At 41.8% G+C, this 26,186-nt stretch overlaps 1 protein-coding gene across 1 annotated transcript in view; it reads right to left on the reverse strand.

Annotated features, from left to right (window-relative positions):
* RFTN2 (raftlin family member 2) overlaps positions 1 to 26,186 on the reverse strand; it is a 68,591-nt gene that overhangs the window by 11,675 nt on the left and 30,730 nt on the right. The window contains exons 6-8 of the mRNA XM_081243262.1: positions 23,551 to 23,672; positions 21,902 to 22,005; positions 3,230 to 3,308 (exon numbers count right to left, since the gene is read on the reverse strand). Of these exons, the coding sequence (XP_081099388.1) occupies positions 3,230 to 3,308; positions 21,902 to 22,005; positions 23,551 to 23,672 (305 nt within the window). The remainder of the gene's footprint in view (positions 1 to 3,229; positions 3,309 to 21,901; positions 22,006 to 23,550; positions 23,673 to 26,186) is intronic.

Here is a 26,186-nt window from a genome sequence, read left to right on the forward strand (position 1 = left end):
CAGTAATTGGGAGTATAAATATTTTGAATTGATATTTTCCATATTTAAAAAATTTCTCAAGCTATCTAGAATATTGTGTAAAAACATATTTTTGGATGATAAACAAATTCCAAACGTAAAGGTCTTTATAACTGCAGAAGAAAAAATTCCAACAATATGCTTTCTTCATCATGTGATTATCAATTCCCTCCCCTATACAGAGGCATGAAATGGCTTTGCTTAACATAAAAGTACTGTTCTATGTTGAGTGCAACTGAATACAAAAAGTCTTATATATATCTTGACATTAATCTCAGTAAAAGAGAGAACTTTCTTTTCAAGGGTTAATCCCTAGATCAGTTTCTACCAGCCCATGAAATTTATCATTTTACTGAAAACTCATTAACGATCCTAAGGCAATGTTTATAATTGTTTCAAATTTCCACCAAGTGGTTTTTAGAACTAAACACCTTTGGGCTTTTCTGGTGGCACAGTGGTTAGGCATCTGCCTGCCAATGCAGGGGACACAGGTTCGATCCCTGGCCCAGGAAGATCCCACATTCTGCAGAGCAACTAAGCCCATGCACCACAACTACTGAGCCTGCGCGCCCTAGAGCCCATAAGCCACAACTCCTGAAACCCGCGCGCCTAGAGCCTATACTCCACAACAAGAGAAGCCCCCACTCACTACAACCAGAGAAAAGCCTGCGTGCAGCAAAGACCCAACGCAACCAAAAATAAAATTAAAAAATTTATTTTTTAAAAAAAGAACTAGGGACTTCCCTGGTGGCGCAGTGGATAAGACTCCACGCTCCCAGTGCAGGGGGCCTGGGTTCGATCCCTGGTCAGGGAACTGGATCCCGCATGCATGCCGCAACTGAGAGTTCAACTAAGGAGCAACTAAGGAGCCCACCTGCTGCATAAGAGCTGGTTCAGCCAAATAAATAAATAAATAAATAAATAAATAAATAAATAAATAAATAAGAACTAAACACCTTTGAAATAATTCTTTGAAAACCTTTATAAATGAAGCAATCCCCTTATCAGCCCCTCCCAAACAACAACTGATTTCAAGGTACAAGCAAAGAATAGTCCCATTACAGACCTACAACTGCATAAAAATTTTTTTCAAGGCATGTTATAAATGTATAACTTTCACAAAATATATATGAGATAGCTAAATTAACTCTATGGCGATACTGATAGTCTACTACCTTCTTGAGATAAAGTAACAAATTATTTCCACTAAAGAGAATTAAAAGAATTTACAAATTGGTTTTCTATTATAGCTATTACACACTTCAGCTCCAGACTGAACCACCTACATGTTCTGCCCTGAAATAATCTCAATATCCTGAGATTTCCTGCTAGGAAAATTAAAAATTTATCAAAGGAAGAAAGAGTAAATCCGTTTAGAAGTAGAATTCTAAGCTATAAAATATATTACTCCTGGGCTTCTCATTGATGAAAACTGACCATTTATGTACTTCCTTACTATTATATAAATGAGCCAGAAATTTTATATTACAATGGATATAAATATAAAGATTACCCAAAGAAAAGCTACCACTAGACTACTGAATGCTATTTAAAGTTAAACAAAAAGAGCTCAGTTATTTTCAGGGAAACAGAGAACTGATATCTAACCCTAAGAAAGCAGACCATGAAGCAGCTGAATTGGGGTCTTATATCTTCACAAATACCAATTCCAGGGCCCTCAGTTAGTCAAAATCCCATGAGGCTGTGAATTCTGTTGATCTTTCTCAAAAATGATGGCTGTTTGCAGAATGTTTAAAAAAAAAAAGAAAGAAAGAAAAAGGAAAAGGAAAGAAAAGGCTGTAGCATGGTGAGAAGTTGCTTTGAGGAAGGAGAAAGAAGAATGAAAACCTTTTCTGGCCATTCTTTACATAGATCCACCTTGCTTCTTCTTAACCGAATATTTCTTAATGAACTTGTGAACTTGAGCCACTCTCACCCTGGTTGGGAGGCCCTGCTCACCTGTGGGCTCTAATTCAGTCTTTCTAAAATCTGTGTACTTGATCACTCTGCTTTCCTCCCATGGGAGGAATATCCTATCCACCTTTCCACCTCTCTACCTGCTTACCTATGGAGCCAGCTAGAGTCTTTCCAAAATTAATGTGAGACAACGTAGCATGGCTGCATTACATACACTGTCAGTCTAGCTTTGCTAGTTTAGAAAACTTTAAAGTTTTCTAAAACAATATTTTCTTGATATACAGAAAAAGAATCACTTCAAATAATTTTCTGGTCTATTTGCAAACTTCCCGTTTTGAAGGTTATGCGTTAAGTAATTAATGCACAGATTGCTTCATTCAATGATACTATTCTAGGTGTGCATCTAGTAGGGGTCTATTAAGGATAAGGTGACTTGAGGCTCAGCATAGCCCTTCAGCAAAGGGCTGAAAAAATGTGACCTTGAGGAGACAATACAAAAGTGCTGTCAGAAGTCAAGATAGACAAGATCACACAGATATCACGCACATTCACTTATAAGGCTTATAACTGTGGAGAGGAAAAAACTTTTCCTCTATCATATTATGTTCAGTCTCTCAGACCAGCAAATTAAACTAAAAAAAAGATTAATAGGAGAAAAGGTTTATTTTGGATGCACATGGGGGCTGCACAGAGAAGTGAAAACCCAAACAGGCAGTTAGACCGGGAGATTATATATCATTTTACAAGGGGTGATAAACTGTGGTGAAGTGACTAGACAAAGGAAAAGGGGTTTGGGCTTCTAGGGGCAGTAGACTGTGGGAAGGCAAGTATTTGGGGAAACTGATGGAAAAGAAGGCTTTAGTAAGGTTTGTTTGTGGGGACTACAGTCTGTGTCCTTCCCAGTGATGAGTCATCTCTGGTACAGGAGAGGGAGGCAACTTTACAAATGGAAATTTCTGTCACCTTTTAAAAGGGAAATTTATGCTCTGCTTTTGTCAGAAAGGGAGAGGGTAGAGAGGTCCTCCTGTGTCTGCTGTTTTTTAATTGCCTTTAGCTCAAAATAGTAATCCTTATGCCCAAGTGGCATATTTTAGAGTAATATTCTGATCCCCTTCAGAACTGTCTCACATGCCTGTTTGCTGGCACATTTCCTTTGTTATATGCTGGTTCAGAAGACTGTTTCCTTATCAACTCCGCACTTCCTCATCTGTTCACCATTTAGAATTACAAAGAGAGTTTAAGGATTAAATGCTTCAGTGTAACATTTAGATCATAAAGCATCAATTTTACTCACTTCCGGTGTTTGAGTGGCTGAATTCCACATAACTGGTCTCTGAAGGAACACAACCTGCTTTGTAGCCAAATTCCCTTCACTGCAAATTAAAACAATAGCATTAGTATTTGTAAATTAGTAATTCTCTATATTTCACACTTGGCTAGCATGTTCCCCATGTGTCTTTTGTAGACTAATCTTCTGATCCAACAATAATTAGGAAACATGATTCTATATAAGTTGCAGCAGATAAAACGGGGGGAAAAAAGTCCCTAAAAACTAAATATGGTCGTTACAAAAGAAATTTTTTTTTTTTTTTTGCGGTACGCGGGCCTCTCACTGTTGTGGCCTCTCCCGTTGCGGAGCACAGGCTCCGGACGCGCAGGCTCAGCAGCCATGGCTCACGGGCCCAGCCGCTCCGCGGCATGTGGGATCTTCCCGGACCGGGGCACGAACCCGCGTCCCCTGAATCGGCAGGCGGACTCCCCAACCACTGCGCCACCAGGGAAGCCCACAAAAGAAAATTTTAATGTTTAAAACTTGTCATCTCACTGTGCTAACATACTTAGTTTCATCTCTTTGTGTCACCTCCTACTCTTTATCAACATGTGTATTTCTGCATATCTATAACTTCTGCGTATTTGCATTCTGTATTCTATGCTTATCCTTTTTCTTGTTTGTACAGTAGGATGATATTTTTAATAGCTGCATGATATCCCAAAGAATTAAGATACCAAAATGTACTAAGCCTTTCCTTTATTATTATAAAATTAGGCTGTTTCCAGTTTTCTGTTAATTATAAATAATGCTGCTATAGAAATATGTACAGTCTTCCTTATTCTTTATGACTTATTTCCTTGAGATAGATTCTCAGGAGTGGGATTATTAGGCCAAAAGGGTATGATTTAAGCTCCTTGGTATGCACTGTCAAATTTGTCTCATAAAAAGCAGAGACCAGTTTGGGCTGCCACGTGTGAGAAATTTTATATACACTTTCTATTGAGGGACTTCAGCCACAGCTATTTTCATTTTCAGATGCTTCTTTGTAGTCAGCTACTCAATATTCTCCTTATTTAACTACCATCATGGCAAATTACCCCTTGCCAAAGACTACTTGGGGTTTGGATTTCTCTGAAATGCTTTTCACAGAGTCTCCATGGATTTATGGGGAGGAGTGTCTGTAGTTAATGTTGCTCAGTTACGACTTTTATTATGCAAAAAACCCAAACAAAACCCCACTATTAGCTGCATTTTATGCTGAGCTCCTTTTCTGGAAAACAAATGCAACATTGAAACTCTGGCCCTAGTGGTCAACCCCACACCATTTGAAAATCCCAAACTTACTGATACTATTGAATTTTGAGAAACTGCAAATCTTCCCACAAAGTGGTAATGAGAGACTGCTTCCTTTTTATCTTTATTTTTAAAAGACAGCTTCTAGTCTAATCTTATTTTAATTCGACTCAATCTTTGATTAGAAGAAAAGACTTGTTATGAAATATATCCTAACTTTTGGGAACAACTTGAATCATCAGGAGACATCAGTTATGACACAGGTAGTGACTAGCGGTGTATAGAACAGGCTGGTTTACTTGGGAGGCTGGGAGGATACTCGAAAGGGCAGTGGCTTTGGAACCAGATGGGTCCTGGTTTCAAGTCTCAACTCTACTGTAAAACAAAGAATGTTGCCCACCGCCCAGTTCTACAAGAATCAAGTCATTAGCCACTGCAGCCACTGACCTACAATTCACCGTGAAAGGAATTCAGGTGAAGATCAGGATGAGGCACTCGGTACTCTGGGAAAACAAGCCCTTACATAGCTAGAAATATTTCAGGAGAAATTTTTTTATGACCCTGGATTCTTACATCTTCCCATACTTAGAAAAGATCTAACGTCACTGACTGAGATACCTGTTCCTCATGACTAACCTTCTACCAAATGTGTGCCTGATTGCACGTGACCCTTCTCCAAAACCACAAATATATACTGACCTGCCCGCCTCACCTCTTGGGAGCAGTTCCTCAGAGCTCTTTAAGAGACTGTATCCTGGGCTAGAGTCCTTAGTAAGTCCCCAAATAAAACTGAAACTCACAGCTCTCATGTCGTGTTGGGTTTTTTTTCCCAGTTGACACTACAATAGCCGACGATACCACCTCCTAGCTGGTAACTTTGGCAAAGTTTTAAAATTCTCTTACATTTCCTAACAGGGCCTTTGTGATGGTTAAATAAGTCAGTGTGTATGAAGAGCCTCCACTGTGCCTGTCAGTGGAAGGAGCACAGCACATGGGATTTCCCTCCAGTTCCTCCATTCGTTTAATGAAATATGGGGTGGGTTAAGTGGGAGGAAAATATCTCAGAATCAAGAATATCTTCCAGAGAAAATAGTCAAGGGAAAGGGGACACAAGAATAGAGAAGAGGTTTCTGGCTAATGTTCAAGGTGTGTGACCCAGGTAGAGAATCACGTGAGGGAACCAGGCCTAGAACTATTCAAAGATGAGAAGGAGGGATCAGGGTAGAATTATTCTTCTTGAATAGGCAGCAGGAGAATGTCAGGGTAGAGACTGGGGTTGACCCTGGATTGAGTTCTCCCCAGGGAGAATTATAGGATGGGGCAAGTCTGAATGCACTAGGGTGTGATGTTTGGCCGACAGCAGGCTTCTCAACCTTTATGAATGGGGTAAAACAGTAAGTGTGGAGACAGTTTCTCAAAGGCTGAGTATCTTAGGACAGTCTCTGGATGCCCAGATAAGACTTTGGAAGGTTAGCATCTTCCCATCTCTTGGGAGGTCCTTAGAGCCAGACTCAATTTGAAATATGTCTGAGACCTCTCTGTCCCTGGTTTTCTAAAGGACATTCTGATTTAAAATATGTCCTGCTATTTTCAGAACATCTGTGAGATGTGGAATGCCTTTTGGTTTGGAGCATCTAATCATGGTAGAAAGGGAAAGAGGTCTGAAGACTTACAGAGGGACAACTGTTTGACAGGACAAGTGAGTCCCTCACAGTCTCCAGTAGCTCCTGAAGTAACTCTATTTACTGAGCTTGGAAAGGATATTTCCCCTGTAGCACGGGTTTCTGAAAGGATTTGACTGGTGAAGTCATTACAGGACCAGAGAGAACTTCAAATTCTCTCCTGGAAGCTCTAAGAGGACAGGGCCTACATCTCCTATTCCCTACAGAAATTTTTATCCAAAAAGTGCTGTTAGTTAACTGAGTAACTTAGTACCTTCCTGAGAGGCAGTTAAGAACCTTTGTTTGTTTGTTTGTTTGTTTGTTTGTTTGCGTTACGCGGGCCTCTCACTGTTGTGGCCTCTCCCGTTGCGGAGCACAGGCTCTGGACACGCAGGCCCAGCGGCCATGGCTCACGGGCCCAGCCGCTCCGCTGCATGTGGGATCTTCCCAAACCGGGGCACGAACCCGTGTCCCCTGCATCGACAGGCGGGCTCTCAACCACTGCGCCACCAGGGAAGCCTTGTTTGTTTGTTTTTTAATTTTAATTTTTTAATTTATTTGGCTGCATCGGGTCTTAGTTGTGGCACACAGGATCTTTAGTTGTGGCATGCGGGATCTAGTTCCCTGACCAGGGATCGAACCCGGGCCCCCTGCATTTGGAGTGCGGAGTCTTAGCCATTGGACCGCCAGGGGAGTCCCATAAGCTCATCTTTCAATGCAGGCAGACGTGAGTGTGGGATCTAGGGGGAGCAAGCCAGGGACTGTATTAACAGCACAAGCAGAGCAGCCAGGCCACAGATGGGGGAGAAATGCGTTCAACCGACTCTACAACTGTATACTACAAAATATTTGGACACATCATTTCTCTGTGATGTATTTATCAGAGAAGCAGTGGAGTGTGTGAGAAATAGTACCAATGGCTTTAGAGTCAGATTGACCCTGGGTTTGCATCCCAGCTCTGTTGCTTGCTAGCTATGTGACACTGACGTAGTCACCCTATCTTTCTGAGCCTCCTGTTTCTCTTCTGTAAAACACAGATGGTCCTAATAATACCAGTGAGGTGGTGAATGTAAAGTTCTTTGCACAGACCCTGGAGCACAGCAGATGCTCAGTAAATGTCTCCTTCTCCCTTTCCTGCCTTCTTCTACTCATTTCATAAGAAAACAAAAAGAAGACTCTCTACTTGGGTGTTTTTAAGGGAGAGGGGTTTGATATGGCATCAACAGACAATCAAGAAAAAGCCTGGCTTCCCACTAACAAAAGATCTCATGGACTAAACTAAGAAAAGTACCTTCGATTTGTGCAATGCTTTCGGTGTACTATTTTCCATGTGAATTAGCGTATTTGTTTCTTATGACGATCCTTTCAGGTGGGCAGAGAATATATTATTTTCCCCATTTTATGAGTAAAGAAATTGAAACCCAGAGTTTTGTCATGAATTGTCTCTAGTTTCCCCCTTTCCACAATACCACACGATCTCTACAGCAAGTGTAGAATGAACTCAGGGAAGCCCTGACTACAGAGAGGAGTGGCCTGGTTTAATTCCATTCTGACTGGACAACTTTATAATGAATGAATAAATGTAGACTATTTTGCAGAAGTCCAGATTTATATGTTAGCATCTCCACAAGTTATCATTTCAGCTTATAATGTTGTTCAGGAGTTGTAATGGACAATAACAGAGGAAATAAAAACAAGGGTTCATTTTTTCCTGGGCCAATTAGACTATTTAAACAGAACATACAGGTCCTGGTGTTAGTATGATGAAAGGAAGGAGAGAAAGGAGCAAGTTCATGATCTGTGGCATTTAAGTGCCACATAAAAAGTGAATCACTGCAAGCTTTGCCTTAAAAAATTGTCCCCATGGGGTTTCCCTGGTGGCGCAGTGGTTGAGAGTCCGCCTGCTGATGCAGGGGACACGGGTTCGTGCCCTGGTCCGGGAAGATCCCACGTGCCGCGGAGCGGCTGGGCCCGTGAGCCATGGCCGCTGAGCCTGTGCGTCCAGAGCCTGTGCTCCGCAACGGGAGAGGCCACAACAGTGAGAGGCCCGCGTACCGCAAAAAAAAAATAGTGTCCCCATGAATTCAGTTTTGCACAAGAGTGAATAAGTACTACTTATAAAAACAAACAAGCAACAAAAACAAAACTAAAAAGCAGTTCTGTCATGGTTTGATGATATCATTAGTGATATTTAAATTTAAAAATTATTTTTGCAGGAAGTTATGAGGACAAGTTGAACTTCTGCTTGGTCCAATATTTGCTTACAATTTCAAGCATCTTTGAAACAGAGCTGCAGACTTAGAATTTATGGGTAGGTGGGAGAGAGTCTTTCTACATTCTTCCACATATAAAAACCAAGGTCATGTTTGATTGGCCTGTGGGCATTGCCCCCTCGACTCAATTGCTCATGGCTGAGTTTCTGCTTGTGGCATTCTCATACCTGGAATGCCCATGCCACCACCACTCCTCTTCCCAGCCTGCCCATCTTTTGAGATTGATTTCAACTGTGACCTGAAAGCCTTCAGTGATTCCTCAACTGAAGAGCCACACACCCTTTTCGGGGCTCCCATGGATCCCTCTTACGGAGCTTAATCCCTTTCACAGGGATTTATCAAGTGGTCACTGGTACACATGTTTCCTTCCTACTAGGTCTAAGCTCCGTGAAAAGCTAGTCTCCTTATCTCTGCATCTTCCACGTTAATTAGCAGAAAGCCCTTTTTAAAATAGTGCTCCTGTTGGTGGGAGTGTAAATTGATACAGCCACTATGGAGAACAGTATGGAGGTTCCTTAAAAAACTAAAAATAGAACTACCGTACGACCCAGCAATCCCACTACTGGGCATATACCCTGAGAAAACCATAATTCAAAAAGAGTCATGTACCACAATGCTCAATGCAGCACTATTTACAACAGCCAGGGAATGGAAGCAACCTAAGTGTCCATTGACAGATGAATGGATAAAGAAGATGTGGCACATATATACAATGGAATATTACTCAGCCATGAAAAGAAAAGAAATTGAGTTATTTGTAGTGAGGTGGATGGACCTAGAGACTGTCATACAGAGTGAAGTAAGTCAGAAAGAGAAAAATAAATATGTATGCTAATACATATATATGGAATCTGAAAAAAAAATGGTTCTGAAGAACCTAGGGGCAGGACAGGAATAAAGACACAGACATAGAGAATGGACTTGAGGATACAGGGAGGGGGAAGGGTAAGCTGGAATGAAGTGAGAGAGTGGCATGGACATACATACACTACCAAATGTAAAATCGATAGCTAGTGGGAAGCAGCCACATAGCACAGAGAGATCAGCTTGGTGCTTTGTGACCACCTAGAGGGGTGGGATAGGGAGGGTGGGAGGGAGGGAGACGCAAGAGTGAGTAGATTTGGGGACATATGTATATGTATAGCTTATTCACTTTGCTATGAAGCAGAAACTAACACCCCATTGTAAAGCAATTATACTCCAATAAAGATGCTAAAAAAAGTAGTGCTCAGTAGATATTTGAAGAATCAAAGACGTTATGAATTAATGGGCATTTGGTTTCTGTGGTAATGTACTGATGCCAGAGGACGTGCTTTAAAAAAAAAATCATAGCAAGTGAGCAAAGCTTGCAGGAGAGACAAAAGGCTTCCTAGGTCTTTTTACCTCTGCGAAGCTCATTGACACTCAGTATGAATCTTTTAAGATTTAGCTCTTCCTTCTCCTCCTCACAAAACGTATTACTCAGGCACATAAGCCTATAATAATAACTCTAGCTTATAGAATTTTATGTTAATTAAAAAAATTAAAATGTCCCATGTTATGCCCAAATTTAAAAACAATTCACTCCTTGCCTCCCCCCATTGCTTCAGTGAAGGGAGAGCTTTCTTAAACAATACACCAAAAAGGGTAAAAATTGATATATTTGCATATTTTAAAATTAAAAACTTCTGCTAATCGAAAGACATCATAAAGAGAGTAAAAAGACAAGCCACAGAATCAGAGAGATCATGGCAACACACGTAGCAAATAAATTAAGTCTCATCCAACATCTATTTAAAAACTCCTATAAGTACAATTTCAAATGTGGGCAAAAGATTTAAACAGGTACTTGACAAAAGAAAAGTCTCAGTGGTCAATAGACATGTGAAAATGTGCTCAATTTTAGTAGCAATTTGGTAAATACAAACTGAAACCACCCTGAGATCATACTACATATACAGTTACCAGAATGACAAAATTTAAAAGTATGACCAATTTTTTTGTTGGAGCAATGGGAACTTTCACATCCTGCTGGTGGGAGAGTAAGCTGCAATATTCAACTTGGAGAGAGTGGCATTTATATCTAATAAAGCTAAAGAAGTGCCCTGTGAGGCAGCAATTCCACTGCCTGGTCTACACCCTTGAGAAACTCATACCTACACACAACATGGATAAATCTTACAATGCTTTTTTTTTCTAATTTAATTTTTAAAATTTTATTATTTTATTTATTGAAGTATAGTTGATTATATGACAATATTATATTAGTTTCAGGTGTACAACATAGCAATTCAATATTTTTATAGGTTGTACTCCATTTAAAGTTACTACAAAATAATGGCTATAGCTTATTTATTTTATACATAGTTGTTTGTAATCTTACAATGTTAAGTGAAAGAAGCAACAAGTGAAAAAATATATATAATTCCATTTTTTAAAACTCAAAACAGGCAAAACTAAATCGTACTATTTAGGGATTCAAAGGTGAGTGGTAAGACTATTAGGCAAAATAAGGAAGTGATTATCTTAAAAGTTGGGGTAATATTGCCTCTGTGTGAAGGGAGTGGGTGTGATAGGGAAACACATGGGGTAATTCTAGGGTGCCAGCAATATTCTCTGTCTTGCCCAGTAGTAATTACACAAGTGTTTGTATAATTATAATTATGCACATTTGTGCTTTATGCACTTACTATATGTGTGTTTTATTAACAAAATTGTTTTAAGAGTATATATAATGCTGATATGTAGGAGAATGTGGATTCATACATGATAAAAATGCTCCCTCCCCTTTTACATTTATTGTTTTGGTAAAATCTGTCTTGAATTCTTTTTTTTTTTAATTGAGGTATAGTTGATATACAATATTATATAAGTTTCAGGTGTACAACATAGTGATTCACAATTTTTAAAGGCTATATTCCGTTTACAGTTATTATCAAATAACTTGGCTATATTCCTTGTGCTGTGGCCTCTCCCGTTGCGGAGCACAGGCTCCGGACGCGCAGGCCCAGCGGCCATGGCTCACGGGCCCAGCCGCTCCGCGGCATGTGGGATCTTCCCCGACTAGGGCACTAACGCGTGTCCCCTGCATCAGCAGGCGGACTCTCAACCACTGCGCCACCAGGGAAGCCCTGTACAATATATCCTTGCAACTTATTTATTTTATACGTCGTAGTTGTACCTCTTAATCCCCTACCTCTATCTTGCCCCTCCCCCTCCCCTTCCCCCTTCCCCTCCCGTCTCCCTACTGGTATCCACTAGTTGTCTGTATCTGCGTGAGTCGGTTTCTTTTTTGTTAGACCTATGAGTTTTAAATTAGGAGAGGTCTTTAGGAATTCATTCACCTGTACCTACTTTTCCTTGAATATATCCTGCACTTTGCTGACTCTGCTATGTGCTTATGGTTACCAGAAAGAGGAAATACTTTGTGGTATTCATACTTCCACTTTACACCTTCTGTGCTCATAGCAGACATCTTTAACTGATCACATTCTTTTCTGCTGATCCTGGTTTTAGAATCCTTGTTTTTATGGTGTTTAGGCAGCCACTACCCACAGACCAGTGCTGCTGTGTGAGATGACACCTATTTATTGTTCCTGCCACCAGAAATATTCTCTCTAAAACTACTTTTGGAAGCTCTATTCTTCCTTAACGGTGCTGCCCCTCAGGCCTCCACAGACCTCCTCTCCTCTTTCAGTAAAGTCCTCTACCATATTCACCTGCCTTACACTCAACTCTTTTTTCATTATTGCTTCCCCAAGAAGCCTTTTTTATACATTTTCTCCCAAATTCTTTCCCCTTGCCCCATTAAATTTTAATAACAAAGATATGCCATGTATCTGTGTACTGTGACCTTTTGGAGGGCCACAAACCTTTGTAATATCTAAGATTTTTTCACCTCCCCCATAACCAGTTTTCACCCCCTCGTGGTAATGTCACCTCTATTGAGAATATATGCTCTAGACCGCTGTTCCACATTCATTATTTGTGACTGTATTGTCTCTCCAAGTAGATTATGAGTTCCTGGAAGCCAGGGTCTGCCCCTTGAGCGGGTAAAATATTGCCTTATACATACCAGGCACTCAATAAGTATTTGAGTTGAACTGAAAGAACTTTCTGTTTAAAATAAAATGAAAGAATGTGAATCGGTTTGAATACAAACTGAGTTGGTTTCAAATGAGTGGCTTATTTGCAATTCTTAGTCACTTGTGAAATAAAAATCTTATAAACAGATTCCATTTATGGCTTCAAAATCCATTAGACTAGAGAAAACAAAATTGTTAGGTTAATTTATTTTCTGTTTAGTTTTGCATCATCTTATACATTAATTAATTGCCATGGTTTAAAACTGAGTTCCCGGGCTTCCCTGGTGGCGCAGTGGTTGCGAGTCCGCCTGCCGATGCAGGGAACACGGGTTTGTGCCCCGGTCCGGGAGGATCCCACATGCCACAGAGCGGCTGGGCCTGTGAGCCATGGCCGCTGGGCCTGCACGTCCAGAGCCTGTGCTCCGCAACGGGAGAGACCACAGAAGTGAGAGGCCCGTGTACCGCAAAAAACAAACAAACAAACAAAGAAACAAAAAACAAAACAAAACAAAAAACTGAGTTCCCTTACTGAGTTTATGATTAATTTCTCTACCCAAAACTTTATTCGTTTTCTTGTCCCAACCCTGTTACCCTCAGGATTGAGGCATATCAAGGAAAGGGGCGGGGCAGGGGCTTCCCTGGTGGCGCAATGGTTAAGAATCCTCCTGCCAATGCAGGGGACACAGCTTCGAGCCCTGGTCCAGGAAGATCCCACATGCCGCGGAGCAACTAAGCCTGTGCGCCACAACTACTGAGCCTGCACTCTAGAGCCCACGAGCCACAACTACTGAAGCCCACGTGCCACAACTACTGAAGCCCATGTGCCACAACTACTGAAGCCCATGCACCTAGAGCCCGGCTCTGCAACAAGAGAAGCCACTGCAATGAGAAGCCCGCACACCACAACAAAGAGTAGCCCCCACTCACCCCAACTAGAGAAAGTCCGTGCCCAGCAATGAAGACCCAACGCAGCCAAAAAACAAACAAACAAATAAATAAATAAATAAAATCTGTAAATAAAAAGAAAAGGGGGGGTTGAAACCAAGCACGACCCTGTGGGGCCTTCTCAGGTACAAAAGCCCCTCTGTGTCCCCTGTTTCTTGTTTGTAGAACAAAAGGCTTTAGTTTTCTAGGTCTTTCCTGAGTTCTAAAGATCAGACATAAGCAGTTAAAGATTAGGACAAGAGGCACAGGACTCCTAGTTCCTCCAGAAGGGATATCTGATGCATATCTTTAAGTTGTTCTGTAGAAATTAAGACCCCCCCCACCCAGGTGGAGGATGGTGGCCACATGCTGACCACAAGCAGGGAGACCCCAGACTGGTTGGAACCAGAAGGTTGAGATTCCGAAAACATCACCCTGTTACCTCACCACCAACCAATCAGAAGGTCCACGAGCTGATCATGCACCCTACAACCCCCTCTCCTAACACTGTCTTTAAAACTCTTTCCTGAAAGCCATCGGGGAGTTCGGGTCTTTGGAGCATGTTCTCCTTGCTTAGCACCCTGCAAATAAACCCTTACTTTGCTGCAAACATCCGCTGTTAGTTTGGCTTTCTGCACCATGGGCACATGAGCCCTTGGCTCGGTAACACAACTCAGAAATAAATGAGTAAAATCCTGCTTTTAAAATATGAAATAGGGCTTCCCTGGTGGCACAGTGGTTAGGAGTCCAGCTGCCACTGCAGGGGACATGGGTTCGAGCCCTGGTCTGGGAAGATCCCACATGTCGCGGAGCAACTAAGCCAGTGTGCCACCAACTACTGAGCCTGTGCTCTAGAGCCCGTGAGCCACAACTACTGAAGCCGATGCGCCTAGAGCCCGTGCTCCGCAACAAGAGAGGCCATGATAATGAGAAGCCCGCACACCGCAACGAAGAGTAGCCCCCGTTCGCTGCAACTAGAGAAAGCCCACAAGTAGCAACGAAGACCCAATGCAGCCAAAAATTTAAAATAAATAAACAAATAAATTTATTTTAAAAATATGAAATAAACTTTACTTTTTATTTTATTTATTTATTTATTTATTTTGTGGTACGCAGGCCTCTCACTGTTGTGGCCTCTCCCGTTGTGGAGCACAGGCTCCGGACGCACAGGCTTAGCGGCCATGGCTCACGGGCCCAGCCGCTCCACAGCATGTGGGATCTTCCCGGACCGGGGCACGAACCCGCGTCCCCTGCATCAGCAGGCGGATTCTCAACCACTGCACCACCAGGGAAGCCCTAAACTTTACTTTTTAAAAGTAGAATTATAAAATTAAATTTTAGCTTGCACCTTTGTAAGCTAGTCCTTAGTCATGAAGTTCCTTTGCCTTATCAGTATCTGATAAACAAACCTTCATTTGTTTATCGATATCAGTGCACGTGTAAAGACAAAAAAAGGCACTTCCACAATTTAGCTCCTTCCAACCCCTCCTCCTGACAAAATGTTGAAATTTAAGTTCAGATGAAGAAGTGTGGTAACTAGAACTATATGTAATAGACAAATTGACTATTTCTTTAAAAACTTGGGCCTTATAAAAATGCTGCTCACTGCAAGATTGCTACAAGCTTAACTCACAATGGAATTACATAATACTGTGTCCACAGAAGTTAAATTAGAAAGGGAAGAGACTGGCATGAAAATGGACCAAACGTGAAACCCTTGCCTCTCCTTCTACTGTATATAAATAAGCAATTCCTGCCTTGGTTGCCACTCGGGACTTAGAGGAACTTATTTGTGCACTTAAATGTCTCAAATAACTGCAAAGACTTCTAGTACTTCTGAGCTGTGGTGACCACAGAGCTGTGGAGCCTTTTCCTTCAGGGGCTGCAGAAAATGGAAGAGGGGGCGGGGCCCCTGACACCACAGTGAGCAGAGGATTTTCTCTTTTTGTTATTCACATTTTGTCCTTTATGACTAGACTTTTTTTTTTTTTTTTGGCTGTGTTGGGTCTTCGTTTCTGTGTGAGGGCTTTCTCTAGTTGTGGCGAGCGGGGACCACTCTTCATCACGTTGCGCGGGCCTCTCACTATCACGGCCTCTCTTGTTGCAGAGCACAGGCTCCAGACGCGCAGGCTCAGTAGTTGTGGCTCACGGGCCTAGTAGCTCTGCGGCATGTGGGATCCTCCCAGACCAGGGCTCGAACCCATGTCCCCTGCATTGGCAGGCAGATTCTCAACCACTGTGCCACCAGGGAAGCCCTATGACTAGACTTTTTAATATTCTCTGTACAGTATAACTTGATTTATTGTACCAAAAGCCCCCACCTTTAAATTCTGTCTTCTGAGATATAAATGAAGGCGTACACTTTTCTTCTATCTTGTGTTCTAAAATGCTTTCTCTTTCAATGTTAGTTTATAACTCCATATTTCTGCACGTGCATCAGAATCACCTTGTATTCTTGTTAAAATGCACATTCCCCTTCCCTGCCCACCCCAGATTATTACTGGGGAGAGGGTAGATGATCTGAGGTGGCCAGACAGAGGGAACTTCGGCTTCTCCTTCCATTTTCTTCTGGAGATTATTTTAAGGTCAGCAATATTATCTGCTTGTTCAGCTAATTTGATCCTCTACCAGATTTGCCCTGAAGAATTTAATGTAAATTTTCACCTTGATTTTTTTTGAAAAGGATTAGGCCTATTTGTATAATTCATTATATAGTGATAAGGATTAAAAAGGGATTCTAGCAAGTTTTCAGGGCTGATAACAATAACCCTTGAATAAGGTAGTGGTATCAGATTACCACATCTTGACGTTTCCATGGTAACACAGCTTTAAACCTCAGTGGTATGATCTTGCCTAAGGTAATGGAGCCAACAACCTTAACCTAAGGACACTCTGGGAAAACAACTTTATGCAATCTGATAACAGGATATATTTGTTTGTTTTTATTGAAGTCTAGTTGCTTTATAATACTGTGTTAGTTTCAGGTGTACAGACAGTGATTTAGTGTTTTTGTGGATTATATTCCATTATAGGTTATTAGAAAATAATGAGTATGTGAGCAGATAGGTTGTGGGGGGTCCCCAGAAAAAGAGAACCAGGCACAACTTTCTTGACATAAGAGAGGCCATTTTGTGATCTAAGCCTGGCCAAAATGCTTGCCCTTGAACAGGTCTCAGCAAATAATGATCTTAAGGGAAAAAAGGAATGCAGGAACAAATGAAAAGCATTCATGAAACAAGAATTCAGCAACAAAACAGTCCTAGGTCCTCCTCAAGGGATGTCCATAACAATCTGATACAGATCTTTGAGTTCTGCAAGAACTAAGGCTCCACCCAGGTGGAGTATGGTAACTACAGGCTATGACTTCAGCCTGGTCAGAACCTAAGGAATGATGATGTTGACCTTTTCTGACTCTTGTGACTTCAATCAACTAAAGCTTAGACTCTGGTTAACCTTCCCCCCAATTCTATGCAGAATTCTCCTCTGCTCCAGCCCCTTCATGAACACACATGTACCCTTAGCTTGAAACTCCCCTAGTTTTGCTGTTCGGGGGAACACTGCTTTGGGAAAGATCCCCCAAACTTGCTGCAAGTAATAAATCCTTCCTTCTCCTGATCTTGGCTTGGTTGTATATTTTGGCTTGATAATTTGGCTTGACACTTACCAGGAGGCGAACCCAGTTTTCGGGTAACAGGTATAATTCCCTGTGCTATACAGTATATCCCTGTTGCTTATCTATTTTATTTTATTTTATTTTGTTTATTTATTTATTTTTGCGGTACGCGGGCCTCTCACTGTTGTGGCCTCTCCCGTTGCGGAGCACAGGCTCCAGACACGCAGGGTCAGCGGCCATGGCTCACGGGCCCAGCCGCTCCGCGGCATGTGGGATCTTCCCGGACTGGGGCACGAACCCGTGTCCCCTGCATCGGCAGGCGGACTCTCAACCACTGCGCCACCAGGGACGCCCGCTTATCTATTTTAAATGTAGCAGTTTGTATCTGTTAATCCCATAAGCCTAATTTGTTCCTCCCTCTTTCCCCCTCCCCTTTGGTAACCACAAGTTTGTTTTCTATATCTAACAGGATATATTTGCGTAAGGAAAGAAATGAGAGGAAAATACATTACGTAGAGACCATTCAAGTTATGGCTTAGGTGATAGAAGAGTAGAAAAAATTGAAATTACTTAAGACACTATTGTTGTATATGAGTCAAAAATATTTAAGGAAGAAAGTTTTCACTGGCAGTAGTTCTAAGTTATGTTTTAAGACATGTGGGCCCCAAAAGAAAGATGATAACATTAGTTTTTCTGGGTATGAGCATAACGTGTAAGCATGTATCTTTATAGCGTCATCATTTATTTCTGTCCCTTTTATTGGCTTGTAATACTCAGCGCTGATTTTGTATACAGTGAACTACAGTACTGATATTTTCTGAAATATCCTGATTTAGCACAGACCAAGCCATCATGCTTTTACAATTGGCTTCAACTTCTTAGGGATTCTGGTTCTGCGAAAGGATTAAATCCTGTATAATAGCTCTAATTTATTAGCCTAGTATGCACAGGCCCTGCATTATCTTGCTTAATCATCAAGATAATCCAGTGAAGTTGATATTATTGTATCATTTTCCAGATGAGGAAATTGAGACTCAAAGAGGTTCCCAAAATCATATGACTGGTAAATGGTGAAGGTGTAATTCAAATGAGACCTGCTTAGCTCAAAGCCTGGACCATTCTTCTAGTTTCAGAAACTAAAAACTTTCAGGCAATATCCCCCACCTGGACCAAGATGAACTGCACGTAATATTTTTATTTACATTTAAAGATGACCTGGCTCATGAAAGAATGCTGGTTGTGGTCCATGAACTCACAGAAATTATAACTTTGAGGAAGGAATCAGTCCATCTGAAGAGTGTATTAAAGGGAAAAATAAGACAAATAAAGACATGGAGCTGCAGCAAGGGGACAAAATGGATGAAGAGGAAAAAGAGGAGAAAACCACATCTCAAACCCCACATTCCGCAGGACAGGACTATGGTGCAAAAAAGGATTTACCAGAAGTTGCCCTTGGTGCTCCTTTTTACCTGATATCACCTGCACGAAAAAGTTGGTGGTGGAAAGTATTGTGGTACCTGCCCTATAGCCCTGCATCCCTGAGGGGTCCCCTGGCAGGAAGAAACCCAGAGAACTCTTGCAGTTTACCAGAAAAATGTTCCATAGTTCACAGTATCAGGGTCAGTTCTTCTGGATGCTGACTCTTAAGAATTCACAACCTTCTAGATTAGAAAAGAGTCTGGAAAATACTTATTAGCCTTTTATCATTGGTTATTTTATAGTTATTACATATAGTGGTATTAAATGATGAGAAATGTTTACTTTCCATGTTAAAAAAAAAGAAAAAAAGATGACCTGGCTGAAGGTGACTACTGTCCTGTGTGTACTGAAGCAGCTAAGACCAGCATGTGACTGTCATAGGGTCAGCATATTTGGACAAGAATAAAAAGGCCCTGCCTTGTGTGGAGGCTTGTGCCAGACACTGGTGGGTGAGGCTGGGTGACGAGGCTGCTAGCTGCAGGGCCTTGGAGGGTCCTGGTAGCCCCTTTGCTAATTTTTTTTTCTTTTTTGGCTGTGCCCCGTACAGCTTGTGGGACCTTAGTTCCCTGATCAGGAATTGAACCTGGGCCACCACAGTGAAAGTGCTGAGTCCTAACCACTGGACTGCCAGGGAATTCCTGCCCCTTTGCTTTTTTTTTTTTTTTTTTTTTGCGGTACGCGGGCCTCTCACTGTTGTGGCCTCTCCCGTTGCGGAGCACAGGCTCCGGACGCGCAGGCTCAGCGGCCATGGCTCACAGGCCCAGCCGCTCCGTGGCATGTGGGATCCTCCCAGACTGGGGCATGAACCCATGTCCCCTGCATTGGCAGGAGGACTCTCAACCACTGTGCCACCAGGGAAGCCCCCCTTTGCTATTTTAATTGCACATGAAATGAGCCTTCACAAGGAGGGCCTGAAAGGTCCACTCTGCCTCCACAGTGTCTTGGTGGATACCAGGGGTACTGAAGAAGCTGGGAATGGTGGTGAGGCACATGCTACCTCTGCTCCCAGGATAACATACAGCCACTCTTCACTCCAGTGAGCCTCCTAATCACTTGGTCCAGCCTGCGACCTTACTCAGTTTGACACGCAGGACAAGGTGGTCAAGCCAAGCATGGCTCCAGGCTCCACCACCCTTCCCCATCACAGTATACTTGAGACCTCTTCCTTCCCACCTTTGGTCTCAGTCTTGTTCTCATTCCCAAACCAAGCAGGAGATGCTCAAGGAGTGCCAGCCCGTGTTCTATGGCTCAGCACCCAGCCTGCTAGTCTTGCCGTCTAATCTAGTGCCTAGCGAGTCATTCACATCACTTTAGGAAGTATTTAGACTCATGGGAACAGAAGCCCTGAGTGAATAGGAAAGAGGAATGAAAAATATATTTTTCATTGGGGAAAAAGGAACATGAAAGGTTCAGAACTCAGAGCACTTTTAGGAAGGGTTAACTATAATGGGCCAATGAAACCCTAAATGTACACCTAGGAGAACCACCGAAAAGAGGTGAGGCCAAATACACAAGTTATTCTGAGGGAGGGTGGGGAGTGGGATGGACCAATGGCTTGGCAGATGGAAGATGAGAGGTGGCAGTGAAGTGGAATTTCTTTCTCTCTCTCCTGCAAAGATCCTTAAATGTTGATGAGCTTCTGAAGCTTGTGAAAATGGAGATTCATGGACCCTACCCTCAAAGCTTCTGACTGTTCCGTTGGGATGAGCCTCTGGCATGTGTATGTTCCTAGGCACTCCAGAGTATTCATATTGCCTGTTCTGAAGACCAAATCTTGAGAATTACTGCTGTACTGTGATCTGACAGGTATGTCACAGATTTTTTAAAGTTGGGTAATAATTCAGAGAGTTGTCACTCACAGTTTGAGAACACTTACCAATAAATCTCTGGGAAGAAAAGCAGATGAATTGCTTTGCTTACTTCTAACCCCTCCTTTTAAAACTTTAGTGTCTTTACTCTGTATGCACTTTTATCCCTCTCTCCACCTGAAGAAGGTGTGGCTTTATTATAGAGCCATGTCAATCAAATGTTTTTAAAGTTTGTGGGGAGGTAGGGTTACTGGCCAGGGGTAAAGTTGCTAAACTAAAGGGTGGATGAGACTGAGGAAACGGGAGCTGCTTCCCTTAGCTATACGTGACAATCAATGTTAAACCGTGGTCGACTCTGCTTAAAGGGAAGGCCCTTTATTGTCCTCTACTATACTGTCCTCTACTATACTGTCCTCTGCAGGTAGTACCAGCCAGGCAGGGCAGCCTTGGCAGTCAGTCATTTTCTGGATGCCAAACAGGGCAGAGGGAACGTTTCTGAGTCCAAGACATAGCAAAGCACTTTATACAGAGGGCTTAATTGGTCTCTCTCTCTTTCCAGACAAACAAACAAAAAATAACAACTCAATCTTTTCCTTTCCCAGGAAAAGGAGAAAAGAAAAAGCTGGTATTTGTGAAGTGTTGGCATTTTGGTTCTAATGTAGGTACTTATTTTAGTGGAAATAGCTGACAAGTCCATGCTTCAGGGGAAAGCTAACCCCCCACACTGGAGGGGAGGAATGGAAGCAGAAGCACTGACGCCCCTCCATCCCAGGCTCTGGGCCTCACTGCATCCCTAACCCCAGCTGTGTGCTGGCCTGAAGGCAGTTTCACACAGGCAGTGCAGAAGAGCAGGACAAAGGGTCCTACAGAGGGGGCTGTATTTTCTGTTTGCAGATTCATATCGGCCCAATCTGCACTCTAGGGAAGAATCGGAATCTCAAGTTGGAAAAAAGAAGGTATAGTAGTACAGTCTTTGAGGGGAGAGGCAGCCTTCTGAGTGCTGGAAGCAGCACTGAGTTGGGAGTTGGTCTACCTTGCCCCTGCTCTGGCTCTGTCATCATGATCTCACATGCCCTTGGGAAGGAGATGCAATTAATAGCTTGTACATACACAGTCAGCCCTCTGTATCTGCAGTTCAGATTCAGCCAACTGCTGGTGGAAAATATTTGAAAAAACAGTTTCAGAAAGTTCCAAAAAGCAAAACTTGAATTTTCCAGCAACTATGTACATAGCATTTACATTGTGTAGGTAGTATAAGTAATCTAGAGATGATTGAAAGTATACGGGAGGATGTGTGCAGGTTATATGCAAATACTATGCCACTTTATATAAGGGACTTGAGCATCCCGGATTTTGGTATCCATGGGGGTCCTGGAACAAATCTCTCATGAATACTGAGGGATGTATATAACTCGAGGGAGTTAGATTTGCTGATCTCCAAGGCACATGAAATCAGATTAGAAGTTCAGTGAAATGCTTTTTGTAGGCATTAAATGAGCATTGTTAGGTTGAATTATCTAACAGATGAACTCTATTTTACAATGAGATGAGAGTGTGTCAGGATACTTTTGGCGTTACCTGTCATGTCTCAGTATAGGTGTAGGCAACACGCTTGTCAGGAGCCATCCAAACTCAGCCAGAGTGTGCAGCAGAGGGCCATAATCCGTTTTGATTTCACAGCCCTGTGTGAATAAGCACAGAGTTCATAGTCTAATGACAAAGACAACTAGCTATGCAAGTGATGACAATGAGGGTGAGAAGTGTTAGGATAAGGGGAGTTCACGCTCCATTAAGTGCAATTTGCAATTTTACCGGCTACAATCTTCCTGGGCTTCTTTTCTGCTCCTTCTGCTTTCCAAGCATTCAACCAAGTTAGAAACACTGGGGATCAGAGTGGAGAGAGGTTTCCATGTGGTTCTCTAAGGTTGGGGCCTACCTTCCCTCAATCTTGCTTGGGCATCAAACTTTAATATATGGGGGGCTCTGGGAATCTGCATTTTAAAAAGCTCCCTGGGTGATTTGGATCCAAGTAGAGTCCATACACTTTCAGAAACACTGGTGTAGGAGCTGGGAGTGAGGGCAGGAATAGAGAGTGAGCATTGGGGAGTCAAAGGTGAGAGGAGCAGAGAATCTTCACTGCTTTTTACTCACTTGGAATTGATTCTTACTTGGAGCTTTATCTCTTACCCCAAATCCTTTTTTCCCCCTCAATGGGATTTCCAGTTTCTTTTTCTTTTTAATTAATTAATTTTATTTTTGGCTGTGTTGGGTCTTCATTGCTCTGCGCGGACTTTCTCTGGTTGTGGCGATCGGGGGCTACCCTTCGTTGCGGTGCGCGGGCTTCTCATTGTGGTGGTTTCTCTTGTTGAGGAGCACGGGCCCTAGGCACGCGGGCTTCGGCAGTTGTGGCTCGCGGGCTCTAGAGCGCAGGCTCAGTAGCTGTGGCGCACGGGCTTAGCTGTTCCACAGCATGTGGGATCTTCCTGGACAAGGGTTTGAACCTGCATCCTCTGCATTGGCAGGCGGATTCTTAACCACTGCACCACCAGGGAACCCCGGATTTCCAATTTCTTTGAAAATGACCTATGTCTCTCTAACCTTTGCAAGGCCAGAAAGGGCAAAAGTGTCCTTGAGTGAGGCTGTCAGTGAGGGCCTCGTGCACACAGCACAATATACCTGAATTCAGTCTGTACACCTCAACGGCAGTCCATTCAGTGACATCTGAATTCAGAGTGCACGACAGCAGCAATGTCATCTCTGATTAGGAAGGACAATGCTGTGTGTACATATTTGGCCTGGTGAGAGAAAGAACACCTTTGGATATTTTTGCCTTTGAAAGTCAATTCACATGGTTAAAAAAGTCAGTCACATTGGTTGCTTGGATATAAAATTGATTTTTTTTTTTCAGTTTCAGCTAGTTGTCATGGCATTGCATAAAGAGAATCTCAGTGCCAGGGGAATTTGTTTAGGACTAGAATGCTAAATCTCTGGGAATCTACTGTTATTTATGTATAGATAATTATTTTGCTATCTTTTAACAAAGCTGAACATTGAGTAAAGCAAATCACCTTTAAACAAATTTGAAAGTTTGTGATGCATTCTGATGAAATTCTGAACATTGAATAAAAATGTGTTTGAAGAATACTGTATGTGTTAGGCAATGAAAACCTTCAACATGTAAACTAAATGCAATAGTAAAGCCAAATTGTCAGAAAACTTCAGTTTACCTCAATAACTGTCCATTGTTCTACTACGATGGCATCATTTCCTTTCCTGCTGAATCCTGGAACTCCAGAGCCTTCTTCTTCATAGATAAAGAATCCTTCCAAAGATTTCGGCAAATGGTCCCCTGTGAGGAAAAACATACAATTAAGAAGAGTTGTAAAGAAGAGTTGTCTCTTAGGATCATCTAAAACCTTAAATAACCCTTGTAGGAAGCTGAAAGAAAAACATATCGCTTAATAAACACTTGTTTTAGGGGACTTCCCTGGCGGTCCAATGGCTGGGACTTCGCCTTCCAATGCAGGCAGGGGGTGCGGGTTCGTTCCCTGGTCCGGGAGCTGGGATCCCACATGCCTCGCAGCCAAAAAACCGGAACATGAAAAAAACCAGAAGCAATATTGTAACAAATTCAATAAAGACTTTGAAAATTGTCCATATCAAAAAAAAATTAAAAAAAAAACCTCACTTGTTTTAGGTGAATCTATGACATCTCCCTTGAAGGTAATTTTTTTTTCAAAGATCAAGACAGTTTGGTTTTTTAAAATATTTATTTACTTATTTTATTTTTAGCTGCGTCGGGTCTTAGATGCGGGCTGTCTAGTTGTGGCCTGAGTGCTCAGTAGTTGTGACAGGTGGGCTTAGTTGCCCCGTGGCATGTGGGATCTTAGTTCTCTGACCAGGGATCAAACCTGTGTCCCCCTGCATTGGAAGGCAGATTCTTAACCACTGGACCACCAGGGAAGTCCCTCAAAGGTCAAGATAGTTTTATACTTAACTGAATTAAAATCAAACTGTAAACATGAAGACTGCAATAACAAAACAAGCTAAAATAATATCATAGAGTGAGAAGCAAGTGGATTTCCTAAGCTTAAAAAGCATCCGGAAATGACCTTCACCTTGAAATCAAATTTTGGTTTCTGTTCTATATGCTGTATGCATGTTAATTATACTATTAAGAGAAACAATATCAAAAATATTAATCCTTGGAATTACAGGTGTAATATTAAAACCAAGGTGACGTAAGATTATTTAAAAAAATATAAACACAGAACAATTCTTTGCTTCAATGATGCTTAAAAAAAAAAAAATAATGGTAACAGGAAGATCCTAAACAGAAGTCATTGTCAAAAGAATTCCTGCTGGGAAGGAAGTTTTAAGGGAGGGCCTCTCTGACATTTTTTTGAATAGCTGACAAAAACCAGCTGGCCAAAACTAAATTGATTTTATGGAAGTTCTTTTGTCTACTATTTTGCAATAGGAGACAATTTCCCATGGTCATGTGCTGGTTAAGCATTCTGGTTTCATACAGCATAAGGTCACATCAAAGTTTCCCTTGTTGACAGTTATCTAAATAATAACCTACAAAGGTTTCAAAAGATCTATTAAGCTTAAAGATAAAAAAGACAAAAGTAATTTAAATGTAATTTTTAGTTTTCATTTTTATTAATGGGCTATAGGCTTTAAGAGAAAATCACTCTTATTAGTATTTTTACATCAGTTACAGTTAGGGCAGAATATCATGAAGAATTTACATTATTCAGAGCGGTCCCCAACAACCCAGTAAAGTTTAATTGACTTGCTGGAATTGTTTTTCTAATTACAGTATATGTTCCACTTCCTTTAATGTACTTGTCTACTGTCATACCAAAGTGACCAGTGGAACTAAATCTGTTTTTGATTGTAAGTTTAGAGCATCACAAGACCATCTTTAAAATTGTATATTTGGGGCCTCCTTGGTGGTGCAGTGGTTAAGAATCTGCCTGCCAGTGCAGGGGACACAGGTTTGATCCCTGGGCCAGGAAGATCCCACATGCCGAGGAGGGCAACTTAGCCCGAGAGCCACAACTACTGAGCCTGCCTGCCACAACTACTGAAGCCCGTGCACTCTAGAGCCCACGTGCCGCAACTACTGAGCCTGCGTGCTGCAATTACTGAAGCCCGCAAGCCTAGAGCCCGTGCTCCGCAACAAGAGAAGCCACTGCAATGATTAGGCCATGCATCGCAAGGAAGAGTAGCCCCCACTCTTCTGCAACTAAAAGAAAGCCTGTGGGCAGCAATGATGACCCAATGCGGCCAAAAATAAATAAATAAATAAATTTATTTATTTTAAAAAATGTATATTTGCCTCAGGTCCTTTTTTAGAATGGGGGTACGAACTTTAAAAATAATTATATATTGTGATAATTATGTAGTCAATTGTAATCTGCTTCTTATTCACTTTAGGATTATATAATTGGAGAACTATGGGTTTTGTGGCTCTGTGTTTTTCTTGTTCTTGGTATTGAGAGTCCCTAGTACTTCTAAACTTCTTTTGGTTTAAAAGAATAAAAGTATGGTAGACTCATACACTGCAATACTACCAAGAATAAAAAAGAAAGACTCACCGGTATGCAACAACACGGATGAATTTCAGAGATATTATGTTGAGCAAAAGAAGTGAGATGAGAAAGAATACATACTGTATATTTCAACTTACATGAAGTTCAAAAACAGGCAAAATTAATCTATGGTGCTGGAAGTCAGAATAATGCTTATCTCTGTGTGGGAGGGTATTGATTGGGAAGGGCCATGAGGAGGCCTTCTGGGATTTTGGAAATATTCTGTATCTTTTTTTTTTCTCATTTTCTCCAGTTTTTTTTAG

This window comes from Mesoplodon bidens, assembly GCF_964165515.1.
Source record: "Mesoplodon bidens genome assembly, chromosome: 8".
NCBI classification, from domain to species: Eukaryota; Metazoa; Chordata; class Mammalia; order Artiodactyla; family Ziphiidae; genus Mesoplodon; species Mesoplodon bidens.